We start from the raw sequence: 25,205 nt of genomic DNA on the forward strand, positions 1-25,205 counted from the left end.
TTCTTCCTCATGTCAGAGACTCCAAGAAAGAGAGCAGTGAGCAGCACAGTAGTGACATCACCAAATCTCACTTCAAATCTGGGAAGACTAAAGCATCAGTGCCTTAAATCTCAAACAGCAGATATACTATGAGGCTTAAAGAGTATTTAAACCCAACATTTCATATTCCTGATATGTGCCTGCTGTACCTTGTACTTGTATCCTATTCTCTTTGCATTGCTTCCTTTGTGTGAAATCCCTGGTGTTTCTGCCAGTCCCTCTGCTTTTCTATTAAAAACTGACCACACCGTGGTCAGTTCTCTAGATGTGCTGGGAACTCTCCTTCAAAGATCAGACTTGTTCTGACACCCCTCCCACACACACCCACACAACCATTTGATAGGAAGTTCAGTGTCCTGCCTTTCTCTTCCCCTAGCTGTCATGAAGTTGAGAAAAAGGGAATGGACTCACGTATAAAACACTTTTTTTTTTTTTTTTTTTTTTTAAGAGCCCTCGAATACTGGGGTGTTGGCGGTAAAGTGCTGCTATTTTTAGCTGTGCTTTACCGTTGTATTAGCGGCGCTTTTCGGCCTCTAGCGGGGCGCTTTTAAGCCGTGCTAGCAGCCAAAAAAGGGTTAAAAGCAACCGCAAAGCACCGCTTTAGCCGGTGCTGCCCATTGATTTCAATGGGCAGGGGCGTTTTAGGAGCGGTGTATACACCACTCCTAAAGCGCCTCAAAAAAATGCTGCTTGCAGGACTTTTATTGACGTCCTGCCAATGCACCGCTCTAGTGTGAAAGGCCTCAGGCTTTCATACTGGAGTGACAAGAGAGACGCTTTACAGGTGCTATTTTTAGCGCTATAGCGCCTCAGAGTGACAGGGGTCTAAATCTTTTTATTTTAAAATCTATATGCACAATTTTTTTACCTTGTAATTCGATTTTAAAGGTGAGAGTTTACAATCACTTTAAAGCAGAATTGCTACTTTTCTTTTATTATTATTCAGCTCCTGATGGTACAAACCTCATGAAGTACTTTGTCCCATTATCCTAGGTGCCCTGTAACACTAGCTGCAATGTCGGACAGACTCTCTTGGCGCACGGCTCTCCAACATCGCAGCTAGCAAGGAGGTCACTCTTTCACAGCGAGTACCTGTGTCCGGCTCCCAGCACCTGTGCAAAGCAAGCACCAGCAAGAGAAATACAAAGGAATGCGAGGTGCATCAGTCTCTGCAACAAGGCAAATGTTGACTTTTTTGAGCCTAGGTCCACTTTGCGCGCGCACACACACACACACACACACACATATATATATATATATACATACATACATACATAAAGACATACAGTGCATCTGGAAAGTATTGACAGCGCGTCACTTTTTCCACATTTTATTATGTTACAGCCCTATTGCAAAATGAATTAAATTCATGGTTTTCTTCAAAATTCTAAAAACAATACCCCATAATGACGCGGTGAAAGGTGTTTGTTTGAAATCTTTGCAACTTAAAAAAAAAAAAAAAAAAATATCACATGTACATAAGTATTTAGTCTTTGCTCAATACTTGTTGAAGCACCTTTAGCACCAATTACAGCCTCAAGTCTTTTTGAATATGATGCTACAAGCTTGGCCCATCTATTTTGAAAAGTTTCTCCCATTCTTCTTTGCAGGACCTGCTCAAGCTCCATCAGGTTGGATGGGGCGCGTCAGTGCACAGCCATTTTCAGATCTCTCTCGAGATATTCAATCGAGTTCAAGTCTGGGCAACTCAAGGACATTCACAGAGTTGTCCCGCAGCCACTCCTTTGTTATCTCGGCTGTGTGCTTAGGGTCGTTGTCCTGTTGGAAGATGAACCTTCACCCCAGTCTGGGGTCCAGAGTGCTCTGCAGCAGGTTTTCATCAAGGATGTTTCTGTACATTGCTGCATTTATCTTTCCCTCCATCCTGACTAGTCTCCCAGTTCCTGCCTCTGAAAAACATTCCCACAGCATGATGCTGCCACCACCATGCTTCATTGTAGGGATGGTATTGGCCGGGTGATGAGCAGTGCCTGCTTTCCTCCAGACACGATGCTTGCCACTAAGGCCAAAGAGTTTAATCTTTGTTTCATCAGACCAGAGAATTTTGTTTCTCATGGTTTGAGGGTCCTTCAGGTGCCTTTTGACAAACTCCAGGCGGGCTGTTGTGTGCCTTTTACTGAGGAGTGGCTTCCATCTGGCCACTCTACTATACAAGCCTGATTGGTGGAGTGCTGCAGAGATGGTTCTTCTAGAAGGTTCTCCTCTCGCCAAAGAAACGCTGAAGCTCTGTCAGTGGCCATTGGGTTCTTGGTCACCTCCTTGACTAAGGTCCTTCTCCCCGATCACTCAGTTTGGCCGGCGGTCCGTTCTAGGAAGAGTCCTGGTGGTTCCAAACTTCATCCACTTACGGATGATGGAGGCCACTGTGCTCATTGGGACCTTCAATGCTGCAGAAATTTTTCTGTACCCTTCCCCAGATCTGTCCCTCAATACAATCCGGTCTAGGAGGTCTACAGATAATTCCTTGGACTTCATGGCTTGGTTTGTGCCCCAACATGCACTGTTAACTGTGGGACCTTATGTAGACAGGTGTGTGTCTTTCCAAATCATGTCCAATCAACTGAATTTACCACTGGTGGATTCCAATCAAGTTGTAGAAACATCTCAAGAATGATAAGTGGAAACAGGATGCACCTGAGCTCAATTTTGAGTGTCATGGCAAAGGCTGTGAATACTTATGTACATGGGATTTTTTTTCCTTTTTTATAAATTTGCAATAATTCAAACAACCTTTTTCACCTTGTCATTACGGGGTATTGTTTGTAAAATTTTGAGGAAAATAATACATTTAATCAATTTCGGAATAAGGCTGTAACATAACAAAAATGTAGAAAAAGTGAAGCGCTGTGAATACTTTCTGGATGCAATAAACACTATATATATATATATATATATATATATATATACACATATACATACACACACACACACACACACCCACATAATTTATAATATATATATATATATATATATATATATATATATATATATATATATATATATATATATACATATATATACATACATATACATACATACATATACATACATACATATACATATATATACACACATACACACACACACACACACATACACATACACAGTATCTCACGAGAGTGAGTACACCCCTCACATAAAAATAAATATTTTATTATATTCAGAGACTAGGCCGCAGGGCAGTATTCCAACATTTTTACGACCCCAAACATACCTCCAAGATGACCACTGCCTTGCTAAAAAGCTGAGGGTAAAGGTGATGGACTGGCCAAGCATGTCTCCAGACCTGAACCCTATTAAGCAACTGTGGGGCATCCTCAAATGGAAGGTGGAGGAGCACAAGGTCTCTAACATCCACCAGCTCTGTGATGTCATCATGGAGGAGTGGAAGAGGACTCCAGTGGCAACCTGTGAAGCTCTGGTGAACTCCATGCCCAAGAGGGTTAAGGCAGTGCTGGAAAATAATGGCGGCCACACAAAATATTGACACTTTGGGCCCGATTTGGACATTTTCACTTAGGGGTGTACTCACTTTTGTTGCCAGCAGTTTAGACATTAATGGCTGTGTGTTGAGTTATTTTGAGGTGACAGCAAATTTACACTGTTATACAAGATGTACACTCACTACTTTACATTGTAGCAAAGTGTCATTTCTTCAGTGTTGTCACATTAACAGATATAATAAAATATTTACAAAAATGTGAGGGGTGTACTGACTTTTGTGAGATACTGTATATACATACACACACACACACAAAATGGCAGTTCTTTGTTTACTTTAAATCCCGAAGGAAGTGTATGGCCATACAATAAATAGTGCTTACCACATACTTTACTGCACTGATGAACTGGTTATGAAACAGAAGGTGCTGTGTCTCATCTTCAGGATTTGACGCAGTATACAGCATGCCACACACACAGCATGATATGGCACCAAACCTTTTCTGTCCAGCATCCTGACACAAGAAAGATAATGACTTTCGTTAAGTGGTAAAGATAACATGGCCTTAAAATATTTACAATATGCCTGTTGATGAAGTGTCAGTTTTAACTTCTGAGTGATATAAATAAACATGGTGGTATACATTACAAGGTAATCAGACAATATCTGGGCTGCATAATTATTATTTGGCCAAAAGTTGGTCATGGAGTGCAGAGGGTACATGAGGCAGAGAACAAGTGGATCATGAGGTGGTCATAGACCACAAGGTTAGAGAGAGAAAAAAAAAAACCCACTACATACATACATACATACATACATACATACACACACACACAGGCAGAATGGGAGCTGAAACTTAAATTGGGTGGAACCTGGCAGAATGTGCAACCCACGTCACTTCCTGTGACGTGGAATCAGCTGCAGCTGAAAACCACGCGCACTGCGTCATACATCCCTTCAGTGGCTGACGTCAGTGCACAGAGAAATTTGCCTGACAAAATGCTCAACCGACTACTGCGCATGGCGGAAATGAACCAACACTTACGAAATGTATTTCATTTGTAAGCAGGCGGGGCAGCGGACATCTTGCTACACCAAACCCCATTTTGAATTAGTAAATTAAATTTCAGTAATCAAGTGAGCTTATCTACATGAATATATACCTATGTAGGTAAGCTCACTTGATTGCTGAAATTAGTTTGCCAATTCAAAATGGGGTTTGGTGTAGCAAGATGTCCACTGCTCCGTCTGCTTACTGTGGGTGTGCTGAGATTGAGAGTAAGGTGTACCAAGATGGCCTTTGGAGCGTAAATTTCATAAGTGTTAGTTCATTTCCGCCACGCGCAGTAGTCGGTCGAGCATTTTGTCAGGCAAATTCCTCCATGCACTGACGTCAGCCACTGAAGGGATGTATGATGCGTTGCGCCTGCGCAGTGCACGCAGTTAGGAGCTCCAGCTGATTCCACGTTACAGGATGTGACGCAGGTTGTACATTCTGCCAGGTTGCTAATTTTTTCAGAGCAGCGAGATGACAGAATAGTAGCTGATCAGAGATGTGGATAAAAAAAAAAAAAAAAGGAGGCAAGGGCAGAATATGAGCCAAAAAGTCAATAAAGATTGAAAAAAACCCCTATAAAAGCAGATAATCAAAGACTGATAGTTGGCAAGGGCTGGAGGGGAGAGAGGAATGGCAGCTGGGAAAAGATGCAGGAGGGGAAACTGCTCATGGACTGGTGGTTGAATAGAGATGAGGCAGAGGAAGACCGATCGTGAACTGTGGGAACGTTTCTCCTAATATGTGAAGTTGCAGCTGCTTGCACCAGACCTGGCACAGTGGTGGGTTTAGCCAGAAGGGTGATGCTCAGTTGCAAGAATCAGAGCTTAGCACCCACAGGAAACCCACATACTTATGAAATGTCATGTGGTGTTTATCATACAAAAACATACTGCAGACATGATAGCATGGAGGAAAATAGAGAGTGCACATCGGAGCGATGATCAGATGCTGGTTTTCCAGCATGTCCTTTCAACAAAAGCCAGTTGTTGGGCAGAAAGAAAAAACATATAGCTGAGGGAAGTTTAACCATTTAAAGACCAAACCTTTTCTGAAATTTGTTGCTTACAAGTAAAAATCATTATTTTCTTCTAGAAAACTACTTGGAACACCCAAACATGATCATTTTTTTTTTTAGCAGAGACCCTAGAGAATAAAATTGTGGTTGTTGCAATATTTTATGTCACACCGTATTTGCGCAGCGGTTTTTCAAATGCATTTTTTTTTTTAAATACACTTGAAATAATAATAATAAAAAACGAAACAGTAAAGTTAGCCCAATGTGAAAGAAGATGTTACATCGCGAGAAGCGATCTTTATTCCAAGCAAAAAAAAAATAATAGTGATTCTCATTTTAGCCAGAATCATGCAGCTCTAAGTGGAGTAATTGTGAACATCTGCTTTAGGGTTTTGGTCTCTTATTTAAATTCACTAATTTTAGCAGCGCAGCGTCTTTACAACACAGTAGTGAAAGGGAAGTTACGATCTCTCATCATATAGGGAAACGAAAGCCCTGTACACACGACAGAATGTCGGGCTGGCTGGCTTCTGTCAGATGAGCATGCTGGAAAACCAGCAGCCGACCGACTACCAATCAGCACTCTCAGCCAATGGCAGAGAGCGCTGATTGGAGTCTTCTGGCGGGGGGGCGTCCCCCTGTCAGAACACAACAGTTCAGCAGGGGAGATTGTGGAACTAATCTTGCATGGTTAGTACAGCAGCTACTGACCGGAGCTGTCAGTTTTTTTTTTGTGCAACCCACAGAGGTTGCACAAAAAAAACAAACAAAAACTGTAGTGTGTACCAGGTTTAAAACTCATGTGATGTGTAAACAACCATCACGTCTCTATAGTAGTGTACATTGGCTACATTGAAGTTATAGAAATCACTGAGAAGTCACTACAGCATTTTCATTTTTAATATAATAGATATCCTACCATTACAACACATACTGTAATACCCCTGTAGTGTACACGACCCACACTTACAATGATAGGTTGCTTGTTGCTATCATTGGTGGCCTCTTTAAGTTTTCGGATTTCTTTCTGGATGCTTACATCAGAGGCTGGCTTAGTTGATTTTGTTTCTGGTACATCTTGTTTTACTGTAACCCTGTAACAGATGCAATACACATGCAAATAGCTACAAACAACTGCAAAGAAATGTTTGCTAGAGCCCATTTGTGATGTATAGCCATTTTGTTAAATTCCCTAAACAGACACAGAAAAGCTTCTGGAACTCAAGCACAACTATTTTTTCAGCTTTGGATAGAATAACGGTTACGTTGAGGCAAGTATCTGCATTCTTATGACCTCAACATGTCCAGTGTGTACTGGCACACATCTCTAGAAGGCAGACAGAGACACAAACTGGCAAAAAACAAAAAAAAAAACAAAAATACAAAAAAACAACACACAAAACACAGCTTAGCTAACCTTCCTGTAACTCAAAATTGTTTCAAACATTGCTGCCATCAACAATTATAAGGGCCCTTTCACACTGGGGCGGTTTGCAGGCTCTATTGCTCTAATAATAGCGCCTGCAAACCGACCCAAAAGTGCCGCTGCTTTGTCTCCAGTGTGAAAGCCCCGATGGCTTTCACACTGGAGCAGTGCGCTAGCAGGGCAGAAAAAAAAGTCCTGCTAGCAGCATCTTCGGAGTGGTGAAGGAGCGGAGTATATACCGCTCCTTCACCGCTCCTGCCCATTGAAATCAATGGGAGAGCGCGGCTATACCGCCGGCAAAGTGCCTCTGCACAGGCGCTTTGCGGTATTTTTTAACCATTTCTCGGCCGCTAGCGGGGGTAAGACCGCCCCGCTAGCTGCCGCATACTGACGGTAAAGTGTCGCTTACAATAGCTGCGCTTTACCGCCAACGCCACCCCCGCCCCAGTGTGAAAGGGCCCTAAAAAAATGAATATGCAGATTATTTCCTTGTGTTCTAAACTTCCCCTCGTTTAGGTCTTTGTATGTTGTATATTAAAGTGTAAAGAATAAATACAAATAAATTATAGCTATTAAGTTATGTACAATATTACCAAAACTACCCAATAAAACAGTTTTTTATAAAGAAAACAAAAATGCATCTGTATGTATCCAGATAAATATAGCCTATTTTTCATGATGCTTAGCTTCATCGCTTGCCAGTCTGCTACAGCAACACCCGCGCATCACAAGTGCACTACAGAACCATTAAATACAGACTTGGTACTTACCCTTTCCCAGCAGATGCAGCCATCTGGTCTGTCAGCTGCTTGCAATCACTGCCTAAAATAGATTTCAATATTCACATCTTATTTATTAAGCACTTTTAATCGATTATACAAATCAGCATATTAAAACCTTAAAAAAAAAAAATATCAGCAATTAACTCCACAGTTCCTGTCACCTACTGTGTGAACTTTTATAACAGCTGATCAATTAGGTATGCTTTCCTTTATATGCAGCGTTTCCCAACCAACAGTACAACCACAATGGGGGAAATTAAAAGAATAATTCCACGCATCAGCGTCTTCTACATAGTTACATTGGTCCAGCTTGGACCAATGTAACTATGTATATTCCATACCTGGCTGATGCCACTGGAAGCTTGAAATCAGTGAAATATAGACACCAATTCGCCAGTGATCTCCACTTGCTTCCGGGTCCCGTGATGAGCAGCCCGCCCAATACCTTGTGAATGCAGGAGGCCAGCCACTCAGCACGGGCACAATTCAGAGAATGCTTTATGTCACCACGCAGTCGACTCTCCACCTCGTCCAATCGGGAAAAGCTTAGCAGTCACTCAGAAAATGAAAAGCATTTATTGAATGGCGCTTTTGCAGAGCGGCCGATCTCTTGTATTCGCAATGTAGCAGAGGAGCAACTTGTCGTAGGACTTAGAAGCAAGTGGAGATCACTGAAGTAGTGGTGTACTGGACCAAATGTATTTATGTATAACATGCTGATGCCTTGATTTATTATTTAAGAATGGTATAGGCATAAGACCACTCCTTTTTTTAGTTGTCTGTAAAATCTTTTCTTTGAGTACAGTACACAGGCTTTTATTAATCAAGACTATGGTATATATGCTACCACCTTCAGGTGAGGACACTGGCAAACAAAGTTATGACAGCCCATATAACCCCTCCTATCCACAGTAAGCCGCTTTTTTGGCAAACAATCAGAGGAAACCACCAGGATGAAGTGTAAGGGGGGCATTATTAGCCTGTGTCCTGTAGTATACTCCAAGAAAAGTATTTTACAGGCAAATCAAACATCTTTATTTCTTAATAGTACATTACAGGATACAGGCTTCCATTAACCAAGACCATTGGAAGTTCCCAAGCAATATAATTGAGGGGTGAGCAACACAGCATACAATGCCAACAGGCCCATAACAAGGGAATCAGGTTCCCAACTTTAACAGGATGAATGGCCAAAGCTGGAGTCAGCACCTGATAAAAACCATGTGAACAGAAGACCAGATGGTGGTCTTGTAAATTTGAGAAACAGATGAACCCCGAAAACACACAGGGCGAGTTTGGGGGACACAATGGCTGTGTCCATGTGGCAGCTGTGTCCCAATAGACATCAAAGGGACTGCCTGCACAGGATGCACGGACACCTGTGCATCCCCGTATGAGTGTAAACAGCCCTGCAGGGGCATATGGTATTGTACTCCCTGTGTGAATGAGGCCTTAACACCACCACCAGCAACACTACAAGGTTGTAAAAAGCCATCAAGTGGACCCCTTCTCACATCAAATATCTGGGCATTTAATAGCCCAACAAACCATCTCACCATGCACAATTTTGCTGCCCTTTAAATGAACTTCAAAAACAAATTGGCACAATGGTCTGAACAGAGATTCTCCTGAATGGAGAGATGAACAATCATTTAAAAAGAAGAAAAAAAAACCCCAAGCACACATATTGCCTGGATCGTTGAAATTGATTGTAAAGTCTTGTTTTTTTTAATATAAAAATAACAAACAAGTTATACTTACCCGCTCTGTGTAGTGGATTTGCACAGAGCAGCCCCGATCCTCTTCTTCTCGGGTACCTCTTCGGTGTTCATGTCCCCTCCCCTCCTGTTGAGTGCGTCCACAGTAAGCCACTTGCTATGGGGGCACCTGAGCTGAGCTGCAGCTCCGAGTGTCCATTAAGACACAGAGCTGCAGTTCGGCCCCACCCCCTCTCTTTTCCGATTGGTTGACTTTGATTGACAGCAGTGGGAGCCAATGGTGCCACTGCTTTGTCTCAGCCAATCAGGAGGGAGAGAGTCAGACGGCCGAGACACTCGTGGACATCTCTGGATAGAGATGGGGCTCTGGTAAGTATTAGGGAGGCCAAAGGGGGATGCTGCACACAGAAGGCTTTTTATCTTAATGCATAGAATGCATTAAGATAAAAAAAACCTTCTGACTTTACAACCCCTTTAAGCTTCATTCACACGGCCTTAAAAAAATGTATATACAAGTTTTTTTTACCTACGAATCTGAATGCAGCTGCATGGTTTTCAATGGAGCCAGTCACACAGGTGCATAAACTTGAGCTACTTTCAGATCCATCACCCAATAAAAACATTTGATTCTAAGAACATGCGCATAAACACATATGTATATGCGTTGGTTGGCTCGCAAATAGTCTAAACAAAAAGGGAGAAAATTATGTACACATACTCGTTTTTACTCAACTAAAATGCATCTATACGCAAGTATTTTACTGATCATTACGCAGAAATTTTTCTCCTAGAAAAATAAACAAAAAACAAAAACAAACGCGCAGTAACTTGGTCCAACAAACCCACCAACCTCAAACATATATTCCACTTGCTACTTGCTTAGCTGGCAATATTATCAGATGTAACCCAAACAAAAAGAAATACTTATATTAATTTAGTAAAGAAGTAAAACTCGGTAGGCGCTCTAATCCTTCCCAACTTTAAAGGTAAAGGGGAAATGTGGGAATCAACAGCCCAAGAACTGAGCGATCACGACTGCTGATCACTCAGGCTTTTAGTGGCACGCTGAGAAACTGGGCCAGCTGCCAGTCAGGCATCTGGGTAGATCCAGTCATTGTCGGGATCCTTCAAGGGCCTGTAACTGCTCTGTGATGTCAGCCGACAGACTGACAGACAAGGGAAGGAAAATTTGGCCATATTTATCCTGTAACAATATGTTCTCAAAATGTATAGTTAAAAAGCACTTACTTTGAGTAACTGATGGCTTGAGCTCCGGTAAAGATGTAGACACTGGGGTTCTCTTCATTGGAGAATTTTCAGGACTTGAATCCAAATGTAATCTGAAACCCTATCAAGCCAAAATGAGGGACAAATATAATTATTATTTAAAGCACAAACAATTCAAAGTACAGTTCGCTGAAAAGAAGAAGGATGGCTGGCTGAGGCCAGATTCACCCACATATTCATGCACTGGGTCGGTGAGCGGTGTTCCTTCCCTTCTCTGATGATAAACTTCTACCTGCTACTCTTTGTGCACTCACTGCATAAAGAAATGCAGTTTTTAAAGACCGTACCATTTTTTTTTTTACATTTTTGCCTATACATTTGTTTTCAGGGCCATACACATACCCTATCCAATGGACAGCCAATAGAAAATGTCCCAAGCACCACTTGAAGAATGACCAACCCGACCATGATTTCAGGTAAGAAATCTGGCTGTTTACTTTTTTTATTATTCTAATTGAGTGATTAGCTAGTGAGGGGTGGAGTTATACCCAAGTTCATTTTTAAAGAATAACTCCGGGATAGGCAAAAAAAAAAAAAAAAATCACCCATTAGTACACCCCCTACACAAAACACCAAGCCAGTAATACAATTTTGAAAATCTTTACCATTGAGGAAAAGTCTAATTGAATTTTCATGAACTCACCTCTGAAATTTAAAAGCTAACCACATCTGCCCTGCCAAAGAGGAGGTGTAACAGAGATTACATCATATCCTCTCTCGCTGCAATAAAATGAAACTACAGTTCCCATCAACCACAGAGAATTTTAATGAATGTGGAGGGGTACACTAGGTCTGTACATGTTGAATGTGTCCCAGAGTCTCAGTCCACCCACCACAGTAAGCGATGCCTAATTACATTAATTACCTAATTACTGCTTCCTGGAGAAAAAACTACAGAAGGGATATGCCAAGACCAGAGGCTGGGGGAATAGGAGGCATAGCAGCCATAGGCCTTAAAAACAGGTAACCAAAGAGAGAATTAACAGTTTGAATTGAAATTGAATAGGCTATTTCAGAGCAACTACTGAGTAAACCAGAGAAGGTAGGAAATTAGCAACAAGGACATGTAAATACGTTTTTGCCCAGCGTTCTGCTTTAACATACAAATTATGTAGGTTGGCAAATTAGCCAACAATGTAAAATGTTTGTGGTCATGAAGGAGGAAGAAAAAATAAATAAAAGGAAGGAAGGAAGGAACTAATAGAAATATCTAGCCTACCAATGCACCTACTTCCTTGAGCCAAAAGAAGCATGTTGATTAGCCAGTCAGAACTCCTGGTCCGCGTATTTGTTCTGGGGGAGTGGCTCAGATATGATAAAGTGACAACAGCCATTGATCAGCATGACAGCCAACTGGCATTTTTGTAAAGAGTAAGAGACTAGAAACATTAGCTTATGTATTCTCCCCATGTCTGCTGCCCACCAGGTCGCATCACTCATTCACAGTCCTCTGAATAGAAAACTACAAGGCCTGGCAGCCTTTGCGGCTGTGGGCTTGTAGTTTTCAATTAACTACCACGGTGCTTTGATAGCTCATTGAGTCTTCCTGTCAGAATGTATTGGCTTCCTCGTACATGGTATGAGCAAGCCAATACACTGACAGACCTGCATGACATCAGCGATCTGCTGATCACTAGTGTAATGCTTTACTGGCTCCGAAAATAAAAACCAAATAAAATGCTAATTTTGTTTACGTGCAAAAAATTTAGCATGTTATTTAATGTCAAGTTTTGCGAACCTATCCTTTAACGTATATACACAGGAAAACACCTGTAAAATTCATGCACGCTGGTACAAGGTGCTGTCTTTACTGCATAAAATTTCTCTAGCAACCATAGACAGTTGTTAGCATTCTTCCACATCTGGTGAACATGTACTAGTCTGGTTCCCTTCTGGACTAAAGTAGACGACATCACAGCCCAGGTGGCAGGGGCTGCTGTGGAGTTCACTCCAGGCCAATACTTGCTTCACCACTCCATGCTCTCTGAGTGACAATATAAGAGGATCCTTCTTGTTACATATGATTAAGGCAGCATGGTTGTACATTCCTATCCAGTGGCCAGACGCTTCTAGCATAAGAGATTGGTTCATTCGTCTGAATAGATTAGAGGAGATGGAGGAGCGGAATCCAAGGGCCCATGACAGAATCTCGTCCTTTACTAATACCTGGGTGAGTTGGTTGCATTTGGTAGGGTTTAAGCTGTAGGGAGATGTGGCTTCAAATGGCGTAGACTCGTGGCTTTGGTTTTCAATGCCATACCCATTTACCAACACTGGAGCCTTCCTATATATCCCTTTGTGGATAGACATGCTATGGCATGCTGGCAGTAAGGAAGGGAGTAGCTTAGTCGGAGGCATGGTGACTCCTAAACAGAGCAGCACTCACTTCCACTATCTAAACCCCCCCCGCCCTCCAACCTCCTTCCTCTCCCCGCTACCCTTTTTTTTCTATTTTGCCTTGGAAGCGAGTTACCTCTGGCTTATTCGCTTGATTATAGCTCTTGCTGACATTGGGGTAATAATTACATTTGTAATTTCACTCTTGTATTAGGTAACCTTTTGGAATTATTGCTGCTTTAATATTTTTCTGTTTTTGTTATTTTATTTTAATTCTACCATTGTTTACCTATGGAACATCCCATTTGTACTTTCCTATAAATTTTCAATAAAATTATTATGGAAGAAAAAATAAATTTTAAATCTCCACCATCTTACAAAGCCAAAATATCAAGTACGAATGGGCCAACCTTTATAAAAAAATAAAGGACAAGTCAATCAGTTTCCTAATTAGAAGAAAGTGGATATTTACCAAATCTACTTTTACAATATTATCTGAGAGTAAAGTCATAAAATAACCACATTATTACCTCATCAAGTGCTGCCTCAAGCTCCTGCTTTATATGGTTTTCTAAGAAGCCATTCTCTGCAGCTGTCTTCTCCAACATATCTCCACTTGCAGCTATCTGAATATTATTGTCTTTTACCCTTTGACACACAGCAGGTTTGGTATGCTTATTCTCTATTACTGACATTGTATCAGATTTTCTGGCGTTTACAGAAACAGGGATACAAGATGCCGACTGTCGTCCTTGTGAAATTTTTGCTTTGATCAACTCAAGGCTGGGAAGCACAGCTCGTTTTCGGAGTAGATTATTTTGAGCAAAGCTATTTTTTAATTTGATTTTTATCCACTTGGAATTCCTTGTTCCTGGACTTGTTTTCTTCTCCAGTTTACATTTGATATTCTGTGGCTTTCTACTGGGAAAAAAACGCTTCAGTTGGTTAACTGGACTTTTTTCAGCAACAGGTGGAGAGACGTCTGCTAGGACATCTTTAGTCTTCTCCTCAGTGGGACTAGTTGGAGAACTTGGGCCTTTAACGACTTCTACTGTGTCAGACTCTATTTCTCCAGCAATTTCATTGCACAAGTCCAAGATACTAACTCTCTTAGATTTCTGGTCATCTTCAGAGGGTGTATCCTTTTTCTTGTTGGCTTCTGATTGGATAACCTTTTGTTTTTTTGCTTTACTTTTGGTTGTGCCGTCAACGGGTTTTGTTGTCCTCTTACGCTTTAATGGTGCTGCGGATGGCAAAAGGTTTACAGCTTTGCCTTCACTGGATATTCTTTTATTTAAGGATGAATCCAACATTTGTTTAGAACTACTACTGCAAGAAATGGATGGGTTACCAACTTTAATCTCTTTCTTTACAGTACTGTTTGGGACAGACTCAGATTTTACAGAGTTCTTGGTGTGGTTGACAGGGCAAGTTCTCTTAGGCTGTTTTGAGCATGTTTTACTTTTAGCTTCTGAAATTTTTATCTTTTCTCTAGGTCTTTTAGAATTCTTTGGAGCAGTTTTTGTAGATCCTTGCTTAGCATTGTCTTTAAGACTTTTTTTGGACACCACAGGAATTGTTTGCTGTGAAATTGGCGGTGATGGCTTTAACCCCTTTTTGCACATTCCAGTTGCCTTTTTAACAGCTTGTGCTGGCTCTTGTGCTTTTGTCTTGGGTTCCACGTCTGATTTTTTAACCGTTGTTATCCTAACTGGTGCCTTCTTTATATTGATTACCTTTTTAACGTGTTTATTGCATTTTGGTAGCATATCACACTTCTTTGCAGGTTTGCTTGGAGTGCCATGGTTTACATTCTTGACTGTTTTCTTTATACCTGCAGGCTGTAAATCAGATTTAGGTCTGGTTTTTGTGCCGACACTCTTTTTCACACATTTAACAGTTTTTGTTACTCTCAAAGCGGGATTTTTGCTAGTGCTTTTTGTTATTTTGTTACTTTTATTTTGTGCAGTGGATTCTTTAGCCACAGTTTTTCCGACATTCGACTGATTATTTTTCTGTGCTTTTGAAGCACTGCTGGAAGACCTTTGTGTACCCTTTTTTAAAGGAGTCACCTCTTTGGCTTTACGTGGGTTTTTACCCTTTGCAGGCACAATTTTTACAGCACTTTTTTTGGTAGCTTTTAATACTGTACTTCTCTTTCGCCCAGCTTCTGCCTTGGATGGTTTGGAGTTCTTAATGGCTTTATTTGTTGGTACTTTTGAGGTTTTTTTCTTCTGTGCTGAAGACAGATTTGTTTTAGCTTTACTAGAAACACCAAGTCTCTTATTAGGAGTAGCAGATTCTTTAAGCTTCTGACGCTTTGTAGTGTTCTCTGGCAAGGATGACTTCCTTTTCTGTGATGTCATCACTGAAAGAATAAAGTAGACATAAGTACATAACCATGGCCAGAAATTTCAACCAATGTCATTTGAAATAAGAAAATACACTGTGTGCACAATTATTAGGCAAGTGAGTATTTTGACCAAATCATCAGTTTTATGCATATTGTCCAATTTCAAGCTGTACAAACGTGAATGCTTATTGGATTTAAGCATGTCAGGTGATGTGTATTTGTGTAATGAGGGGTGGGTGTGGCCTAAGGAGATCAGCACCTGGTATCAAGATGTTCATAATTATTAGGCAGCTTCTTTTCCTTAGGCAAAATGGATCAAAAAAGCTGCGTTATACTTACCGTAACTCCTTTTCTGAGAGTCTTTCAGGACAGCCCATGAGACCTTGGGCTCCTCCTACCAGGACAGGAAACACGTCACCCCCACCAGATAAAAGGGCGGTCCTCCAGGCCCATGTCAGTCTTCTCAAGAACCGTAGGACCCTGCAAAACATATGCATAATACACATAACTTCAGACAATACCGGGTGGGAATCCGGCTGTCCTGGAAGACTCTCAGAAAAGGAGTTACCGGTAAGTCTAACTCAGCTTTTCTCCAAGCGTCTTCCAGGACAGCCCATGAGACGATAAGCCAGAACTTACCAGTCTAGGGAGGGACAACTGCCTGAAGGACCTTACGACCAAACGCCTGCTCCTGAGCTGATAGGAGATCCAGGTGATAATGTTTAATGAAGGTTGAGTAACTGGACCAAGTGGCAGCCCTGCAAATTTGTTCCGGTGAGGCACCAGCCCTCTCAGCCCAAGAAGTAGACAAGGCTCTAGTTGAGTGCGCAGTAACAAAAGGTGTAGGAACCTCCCTAATTTTGTAAGCTTCCAAGATGGCTTGCTTTATCCATCTAGCCAATGTGGCTTTAGATGCACTATTCCCCTCGTGAACTCCAGAAAAGAGGACAAATAAGGCATCAGTTTTCCTAAAGGTCTTGGTGACCTCAAGATAGACTAAGAGAATCCTTCTTACATCTAGAAGACTAAATTTTCTTTCTAAGTCACCCTGTGGCGAACTACAAAAGGTTGGCAATACAATGTCCTGAGATCAGTGGAATGTACTTGCCACCTTGGGCAAAAAACCTGGTTTGCAAAACAACTCGATCCTCAAAAATCGTGAGGAAGGGCTCCCTTACTGATAGGGCCTGCAACTCACTTACCCTACGAGCTGAGGTAACAGCTATAAGGAAATAGTATATACAGTATATCTCTGTCTGTTATTCTCATACACCTCATACACACGATCGGACTTTCCGATGGGTAATGTGTGATGACAGGCTGTTGGCGGTAAATCCGACCGTTTGTTTGCTCCATCGGACAATTGTTGTCGGATTTTCCGTAGACAAATGTTGGATGGCAAGTTTTATAATTTTCCCCGAACGAATTTGTGTTGTCAGATTTTCCGAGCGTGTGTACACAAGTCCGTTGGACAAAAGTCCAAAGTACAAACACGCATGCTCAGAAGCAAGGACGAGCCAGAAGCGATCAGTCTTGTAAACTAGCGTAATTCGTAATGGAGAACATTCGTGACGTGGCAAATTATGAAATTTCGAAATACAGCGCACATTCTTTTCTTCTTTAATGGGATAATAATGAAGCTGCTTTGCTGGTGATACTGATGGAGTTATTGCAAACTAATTTTCAAAGGCTTTTTTTTTCTAGTGATAAATTTTTTTTGGGCAAGTTACCACAACACCATTATCCCGCAGTTTTTAAGATCAAAGATGCAATTATGTATGTTATGTCCTATTTTCTTTTTCGGACATCACGGGACACAGAGCCACAGTAATAACTGATGGGATGTCCCAAAGCAATGCCAACTGAGGGGGGGGGAATCACAACCAAGTAGGGTACAATCAGACCTGAGGACCTTGTACCACTGTCTGCAGCACACACGCCCAAAGGCGTTATCCTCATGCCTTTTCACATCCACCTGATAAAATCTGGTGAATGTATGGACTGAAGACCAGGTTGCGGCCTTGCAGATCTGAGCCACAGAGGCCTGGTGATGCACTGCCCAAGAAGCACTAATAGCCCTTGTTGAATGTGCTTTGATCTGAAACGGAGAAATCTTCCGTTTCAAACCGTAAGCCTGAATAATCAACTGTCTAATCCATTTAGAAATGGTAGCTTTTGACGCTGCCTGTCCTCTACTGGGACCCTCTGGCAGCACGAACAAAACGTCCGTTTTGCGAATTTGAGCAGTTGCTTCCAGATAGACCTTGACTGCTCTTACTACATCCAAAGAATGTAGTGATCTTTCTTCCGGAGAACAGGGATCTGGAAAAAAGGAAGGCAGAACCATGTCTTGGTTTAGATGAAAATCTGAAACCACCTTTGGTAAAAAACTAGGATGAGGCCGCAGTACCACTCTATCTTTGTGTACAATCAAATAAGGCTCTTTACAGGAAAGAGCTGCTAATTCTGATACTCTTCTAGCAGAAGAGATGGCTACCAGAAAAATTAGTTTCCTTGTCAGCAAGATCAAAGGGATCTGACGTATTGGTTCAAAAGACTGTTTCTGTAACACGGACAGAACCAAGTTCAAGTCCCAGGGGTTTAGGGGCGCCTTAACCGGAGGATTAAGATGCACCACGCCCTGCATGAAGTTTAGAACCAATGAATGCGAAGCAAGTGGCCTTTGAAATAATACTGATAAGGCCGAGACCTGGCCCCTGATGGTACTCAAAGCCAGCTTCATTTCTAATCCCAATTGTAGAAAATCAAGAATTCTACCAATCACATACTTTCTGGGATGCCAACCCCTGGATTCACAAAATATAGCTCAAAATAAGCAGATTCGCTGAGGAAGTCCACACGGACGATACGCGTGCGAGGGGCTCTGTGATGTCAGTACAGCCACCCATCTGGTTCATTTTATGCTGTATACTCCTGCACTGGGAAACAGTGCTTGCTTTGTGAGTAATATTTTCTTATTTAATACATTTTATACCTTTTCGTATGGAGAGCACTATGTCCTGTTATTGTTGTTTTTAACATGATATATATCAACCGATGAGACTGAATTTGGGATACTGCCTGTGGACCCCTATCTCCATAATCTACCCTGTGGAAGGGAATACATGAGTGACCTCGCTGTTAACACAGAAGGTCCACTCAATAAGGTGAGCAGCCTAGACCCTTGGTGGAGGTTCACGTTGGTGGTGATACAACGAATACAATCTTATCCTATCATTGCACCCTTTCCTTGCCAACTGAGGGATCCCCCTTCTGCAAGTGGGCAGCTTTTGATCTCCTCGGACTAAGATATACTTTTTGGGACTTTGCCTCATGCGTTTTATTTATGTACATTTAATATGTACATTTTATGTGTATACATCTGACCTGTATTGAGCGCTGCACTGCTATATTTTGTGTATGTCTTTTTAGGTTTTGTATATTGACCTACAGTGTCCAGCTGCTGAGTTTTAGTAATTAGGTTTTGCGCTGTCTGTTTCTTCTGTTTAAGAGAACCCCTGGATTCACACCAGAATATATAAGCTTTCCAGACTCTATGATAAATCCTTCTGGAGGCTGGCTTCCTTGCATTGATCAAGGTAGATATCACAGGACCTGAAAGCCCACGAGTCTTCAGAACGTGGGTCTCAATAGCCAAACCATCAAATTTAGCGTTTGTACGGCAGGATGGAACACTGGACCTTGAGATAACAGGTCTGGGTGTACCGGTAGGGTCCACGGGGAACCCACCGTCATCCTTACTATTTCTGCATACCAAGTCCTTCTGGGCCAAGCGGGGGCCACCAAAATTACCGACTTCCTTTCCTGCCTGATCCTGCAAAGGAGTCGTGGCAGTAGCAGAATAGGCGGGAATGCATAAATCAGTGAGAACCGATGCCACGGAATCACCAACGCATCCGTCCCGCATGCAAGAGGATCCCTTGTCCTTGCCACAAACCTGTCTATCTTTTTGTTGAATCGGGAAGCAAAGAGATCTACATCTGGAACCCCCCCATCTTTGGCATATGGCCAAAAAAACGTCGGGATGCAGAGACCATTCCTCTGGGAGTAACTGCTGGCGACTTAGATGGTCCGCCTGCCAGTTCTCTATCCCAGGAATGAAAACTGCCGATATGCATGGCACATGCATCTCTGCCCAGATTAAGATCTGGTTCACCTCCTTTTGAGCAGCCCGACTCCGGGTGCCTCCCTGATGATTGACATAAGCCACTGCTGTGGCATTGTCGGACTGAATCCTGACCGGGCAACCCTGTAGCCTGATAGTCCAGGCTTTTAGGGCTAGATATACCGCCCGGATCTCCAGAATGTTGATGGGTAAAGTCCTCTCGGTCTTGGACCATAACCCCAGGATCGCAGACCGTTCCAGAACTGCTCCCCAACCTGACAGACTGGCATCTGTTGTTACCACCCCAACCTAGGTGTTCCAGATACCTGACCGTGGTCCTCAAGCTCCCGTTTCAAGGAAGCTACCGCCCACATCTTAATAAATTTTTCTTCCATAGGATAAAGTGTTGAAAACTTTTTCAGCGGAGGAAAATGCTTATCTGGGTGATCCCACTCAGAATAAAGGAGCTTTTCAAGCAAATTATGAACAGAAAAAGCATGTGCTGTTTGAGAAGGTTTCAGCGACCCCAAAGAAGAAGAAGGTTCCCTAACTGGTTCAGATACGGGCAACTTAAATGTGGAGCGGACCAATCCAGTAAGGATCTGTACTAAGACTTTCTCCTCTTGGGAAGTCGAAGAGAGTCCCTCTCCACCTGATTCCTCCAAAGAGGAATCATCCATCCCATACCGACCCTCTGAAAGGGATTCCTCTCCTCTTCCTGAGGGTCTTGAGGAGCAGAGGAAGGCCTAGTGCGTTTTCTTCCACTGAGTGAAGATGTGATCACAGCCATTAATCTTTCCTCTAAACCATTAATGGTTGAGGAAAAAACCTCTTGTGTAATGTATACAGGGGCTGAAGCGCCAGAAGCGGGTACAGCCCCTGACCCCAACGGTTCTCCCTGGCCCCTCGGGGGGGGGGGGGGGGGGGGGCGGTTGCAGACAGGGGGTCCTCAGAACCCGACCGAGATCCCCTAGTGTCTCTGGTTCTGGGGGTATTTGAACCTCTTCTACCCATAGTGCAAAGCAACAAGGTGGAGGTATCCAAAATGAACACTGACTGCTGAGCGATGTAGTCTGCCAAAAGCCTTGCTACCAAATGCCCAGTCTGGTGTTACTTTAGTAAATGCAGCCTAGGGGAATGCCAGTGTCCCACCTCACATGCGACTGTCAGCTCCGTGTCCCTCCAAAGGCTCAGAGCACCTGTAAATTGTGCTTTAAATAGCTCTGTTTCAGGCAATGTGAGCGTCTGAGCACGCTGACGCTGTGCTGAAGCCCCACCCCCCCTCTTAGTTTTCGAAAAAACAAGCGCTTCCCACGCTAGCTGTTTCCGGAACAAGCATGGAGGAAGGCTGGGGATGGAGGAGGAAGGAGAGAGGCTGGCAGAGATGGAGCCTGCATGATGCAATGGCGGCCTGGCGGCGGCAGTGACAGTGTGGTGTAACCGCCTTACAGCCTTCCCGCGGCCTCCCCTTAGCCTGGGGGGAATATCCCAGAGGAGAAAACCCCCCATCCCATCCTACCTGGAGCCAGTCGGAGGAGCTCTGTGCAGCGTTGAACGCTGGAACAGAAATCAGCATGAAAGGTATGTGCTCTTGGCAGCCCCCGGTGGTCACAATAGGCATAGTATGCATTTACCTTAAAGGAGAAAACCTACTAGAATTAAAATTCTGTGGAATCTCCTCTTACCTTATCCAGCCGCAGGATTCTGTATATACAGACCCAATCTTCACCTCTCACGGTGGGCTCCGTTTGAAAAAAACCTTCAGAGACTGGGGCCCCCTACGGATAGGGGGATCCACAGTTCTGGCCCTGTAAAGTACCCAGCCAGAAATAAGGTGTTAACGACCCTTTTCTGATATGCGGGCTCCAGCTCTCTAAAAAGAGAAGCGTTACAGGTAAAACCTCGTTTCTTCGGACACGAGGCCCGGGTACCATCCAATTCGGCCATGAAAAGACACTTTGAATGGATCCGGTTCACCTGGCTTGCCCCAGTATAGGAAATCAGGATATTCGCTTTGGAGCTTCAGCACAGGACATCTTTACACGTCCAACACCTAAGACACTGGCGTAAAAACTGATGTATCCCTGGAAGGGGAGGGATTATATAGGGGGTTGAACTTCCTGATTAGGGTGTGACCAGTGTCCAATACCTAGTGGTACCTACATAATCCATCAGTTATTACTGTGGCTCTGTGTCCCGTGATGTCCAAGAAAGAAATATACCAAATCAAATCATTATTCAATCAAAAAATAATGTCAAAGCAATAACTCCAAAGCCAAAAATAAATAACACGTTATCTCCTCCGATTCCGCTGGTTGACGAACAGCCGTTCAGACACTAACTGCAAAGCGCGAATCAACACTCACCAAACTTCTGCTAACCTGAAATTAGCAGAAGGTGCCCAAAGGGTGGCGCTAAAGAGCTGAAAAACAACATAGTACGTCACTACGTTCGTATTTGTTGGCCAACAATTCCTTGCCGTTTGTATGCAAGACAAGTTTGGGCCAACGCCCTTCGGACAAAAGTCCACGGTTTTGTTGGCCAACAATCCAATTGTGTGTATGAGGCTTCAGAGTGGATTAGAGATTTTGCTCCCTAACTATAGTTGGTTATTTATATTTACCACTGCATATAAAGAAAAAAATTGCATATTTACATATTAACTAAATTATACACCACACTTTTTTTTTTTTTTTTTTTTAAAGGTTATTATCCGATTAATCGAAACAATAAATCGGCCAAATAATCGATTATGAAAATAATCGTTAGTTGCAGCCATAGACTGATGAGATGAGTGTGACTCTTGACAAACCAGATGTATGGGCCTATGGCTGGATCAGTAACAAGCACAGTGCTCCACTTTGACTTAAATGTCAGCAAGGTGGAGGTGGGGCACTGGTATGGGCTAGTATTAATAAAAATGAGCTAGTTGGCCTTAAAATCCGCTCCTACTGCCAGTTTTTAGAAGAAAAGAGCAAGTGTATGCACAATAACTCCACGGGATCAGTTCTACACAAATAATGTATCAAAAGTCATTCAATGAATAAAAAGAAAGAAATGACAATCCATATGGCAAGCACAGACCAATGGTCTATGCATTACTAAAAAATGGGGTGGAAGGGTAAAAACGTCCAGAAGGAGCAAGCAGGGCTGCCATAATGATGAGAAAGAAACCATATTCTCGAGGCTGAAAGACAACAAGTGGAGAGGCGCCTCTGGGTGCAGTCGTTTTTATGAATAAAATTACTTTTAATAAAACAAAGGTAAACTCACATTTAAGTAGTTAAAACAAGCATGATAGTATATGTCAAGGATGGCGCTTCCGGTCCTGTGCCTGTAGACAGTCTCTGCCATGGTGGTGTAGACAGCTCTTCCGGGTATAATAAGCCGGCTTCATACACAGAGGAGTGGCCTCAGAACGAGGCTTGGAGCACACGAGACCTCTGGCTGCAGGGGGATGACGTCATCACCAGTGGACGCGTTTCCTGGGCATGCGCGCTTGGATGGTTAGCAAGCCGCACCCCCTTTCCAACAGACAAGTTTACTGGCCATGCTGAAAGGTTTACATAGGGAGAGGGGGAGGAGACTGCGGGGACAAGAACTGAGGGACGGAGAACCAGGGATGTGTGAGAGGGAGAAGGGGAGGAGACTGGGCGGGGACAAGAGCTTGGGGACGGAGAACCAGGGATGTGTGAACAGCCCAATGCTGTGAGGGATGACCGTGACTTAAGTGGGCGGTGCAGGAACGGAAGAAACGAAGGGGGACACATAGTTCCCCTGGTGACACCTCCAGTCCCCCTTCGTTTCTTCCGTTCCTGCACCGCCCACTTAAGTCACGGTCATCCCCTCTCCCTCTATCATGCTTGTTTTAACTACTTAAATGTGAGATTACCTTTGTTTTATTAAAAGTAATTTTATTCATAAGAACGACTGCACCCAGAGGCACCTCTCCACTTGTTGTCTTTCAGCCTCAAGAATATGGTTTCTTTCTCATCATGATGGCAGCCCTTCTTGCTCCTTCTGGACGTTTTTACCCTTCCACCCCATTTTTTAGTAATACATAGACCATTGGTCTGTGCTTGCCATATGGATTGTCATTTCTTTCTTTTTATTCATTGAATGACTTGATACATTTGTGTAGAACAGATCCCCGTGGATTTTCTGAGTTATTGCGCATACACTTGCTCTTTTATGTTATGTTTGAAACCTTTTGTGCTGCATGCTTGGGTCCACTGGCTCTACACTGTTTTGTTTATATACTTCACCATTTTCATTGTACATCAGTTATATCATTACCTACATCCATACATCTTTTTTCTTCCTTCTTTCCTTTTTATTTTTCTATATTTTTTTTTTTTTTTCATAAAATTTTTTCCATCTTTCATTTCTCATTTCATTCTCCAGTTCTCCATTATATACATATTTCTCTGGTTCACCGTAGCCCTTTAGACTCTCTCTCTCATCCCCATCTCCTCTTCCATTCAGTTCTGTCTAAACCATGGAGTTTATACAATAAATTGAACAACATAAATATAACATCTTAGATGATTTATATTCCCTATTTCTGTCATTCATAGTAAAATACGACAGGTCCTATGTGGGAAATTTCAACAATTAGAAAGAGTCATTGAGACCACCAATCAACAATGGTGGGACAAATTCTTTCTAACCAAATATATTGATACCAAGATCTCCCCGAGGGGCCTTAGGGTCATGAAAGAATGTTCTTTTCTTGAAGATGACCACAAAAGGGAATGGGCCGACATTTCTGCCTTTTGTACATCCAAGTGGATGAGCATTCTCATCCTACATAGAACATCCAGATTTGACAAACTCAAACAGGATGTACTTACACTTATTCAAGACATTATCGGCTACAATACGACCACCCCTCTCTCATGGCTAAATACCTTTAAGAAAAATACAAAAGCAGATGAAGATTCCTTATTGTGCATGAAGTTAGGTAAATTCAGATGCGATTTGGACGATTATAACTATGACAGGGTTTTTTCTTGGAATAAAAAGTGGAGAACGCATCCCAACGCTGAACGGCCAGTCTCCTTAGAACACAATTACATCTCCCAATCTTCTCCACTCCCCACCCTTCCCCCTCCCAGTCCACCCATTCAGACTGGCTCCCCATGATCTTTAATCTGTGGCTCCTCCCACCTGGTCTCAGAAAAGGAAGCCCACCAGAGGTTTGTGTCATCTTGATCCCCCTGTTCAGGCTAGAAAGCAGCCCAACAACAAGAACAAAAGAGACACTCACTCGAATAACACATCCACCAATTCCAGTCTCATTTCTGCTTTGAATCAATTTTATAATAGACCACTCTCGACAGCACCCATTCATGTTTCAACCAATCACCCCCCCCATTTTGGCAGCAATGGAAATTTCTTCCGTAGGTACAGAGGCTACAGTTTCCTCTGTTCCGAATCTTCCTTGTTCCAGCAAACATATGGATTCCTCTCTTCCCCCAGTTACTTCATCCCCTCCTTTTTTGGTGCTCAGTCTTCCTCTGGCAGCCTCCAGGAAAAGAAAGCTCATTGGAGAGGCTGCAGAGGGGGACGCAGCAAGAGGAAGTCCCAACGCACTGAAAAT

General features: G+C 42.8%; 2 protein-coding genes across 3 annotated transcripts in view; both read right to left on the bottom strand.

Moving 5' to 3' along the window:
• The window catches only part of LOC141145104 (N-acetyltransferase ESCO1-like), a gene marked incomplete in the record, with an annotated part of 15,375 nt that extends 15,275 nt beyond the window's left edge, over positions 1-100 (bottom strand). The window contains 1 exon segment of the mRNA XM_073631450.1: positions 1-100.
• Positions 101-990: 890 nt separating this feature from the next.
• Positions 991-25,205, bottom strand: part of LOC141145103 (uncharacterized) — a 40,775-nt gene continuing 16,560 nt past the window's right edge. For both annotated transcript variants that reach the window (XM_073631448.1, XM_073631449.1), the window contains exons 2-7: positions 13,655-15,492; positions 10,749-10,848; positions 7,771-7,822; positions 6,545-6,668; positions 3,885-4,016; positions 991-1,151 (exon numbers count right to left, since the gene is read on the bottom strand). In XM_073631448.1, coding sequence (XP_073487549.1) covers positions 1,119-1,151; positions 3,885-4,016; positions 6,545-6,668; positions 7,771-7,822; positions 10,749-10,848; positions 13,655-15,490 — 2,277 coding nt within the window. In that variant the 5' untranslated portion in view covers positions 15,491-15,492 and the 3' untranslated portion in view covers positions 991-1,118. The remainder of the gene's footprint in view (positions 1,152-3,884; positions 4,017-6,544; positions 6,669-7,770; positions 7,823-10,748; positions 10,849-13,654; positions 15,493-25,205) is intronic.

Source organism: Aquarana catesbeiana, linkage group LG05, assembly GCF_042186555.1.
Source record: "Aquarana catesbeiana isolate 2022-GZ linkage group LG05, ASM4218655v1, whole genome shotgun sequence".
NCBI lineage: Eukaryota > Metazoa > Chordata > Amphibia > Anura > Ranidae > Aquarana > Aquarana catesbeiana.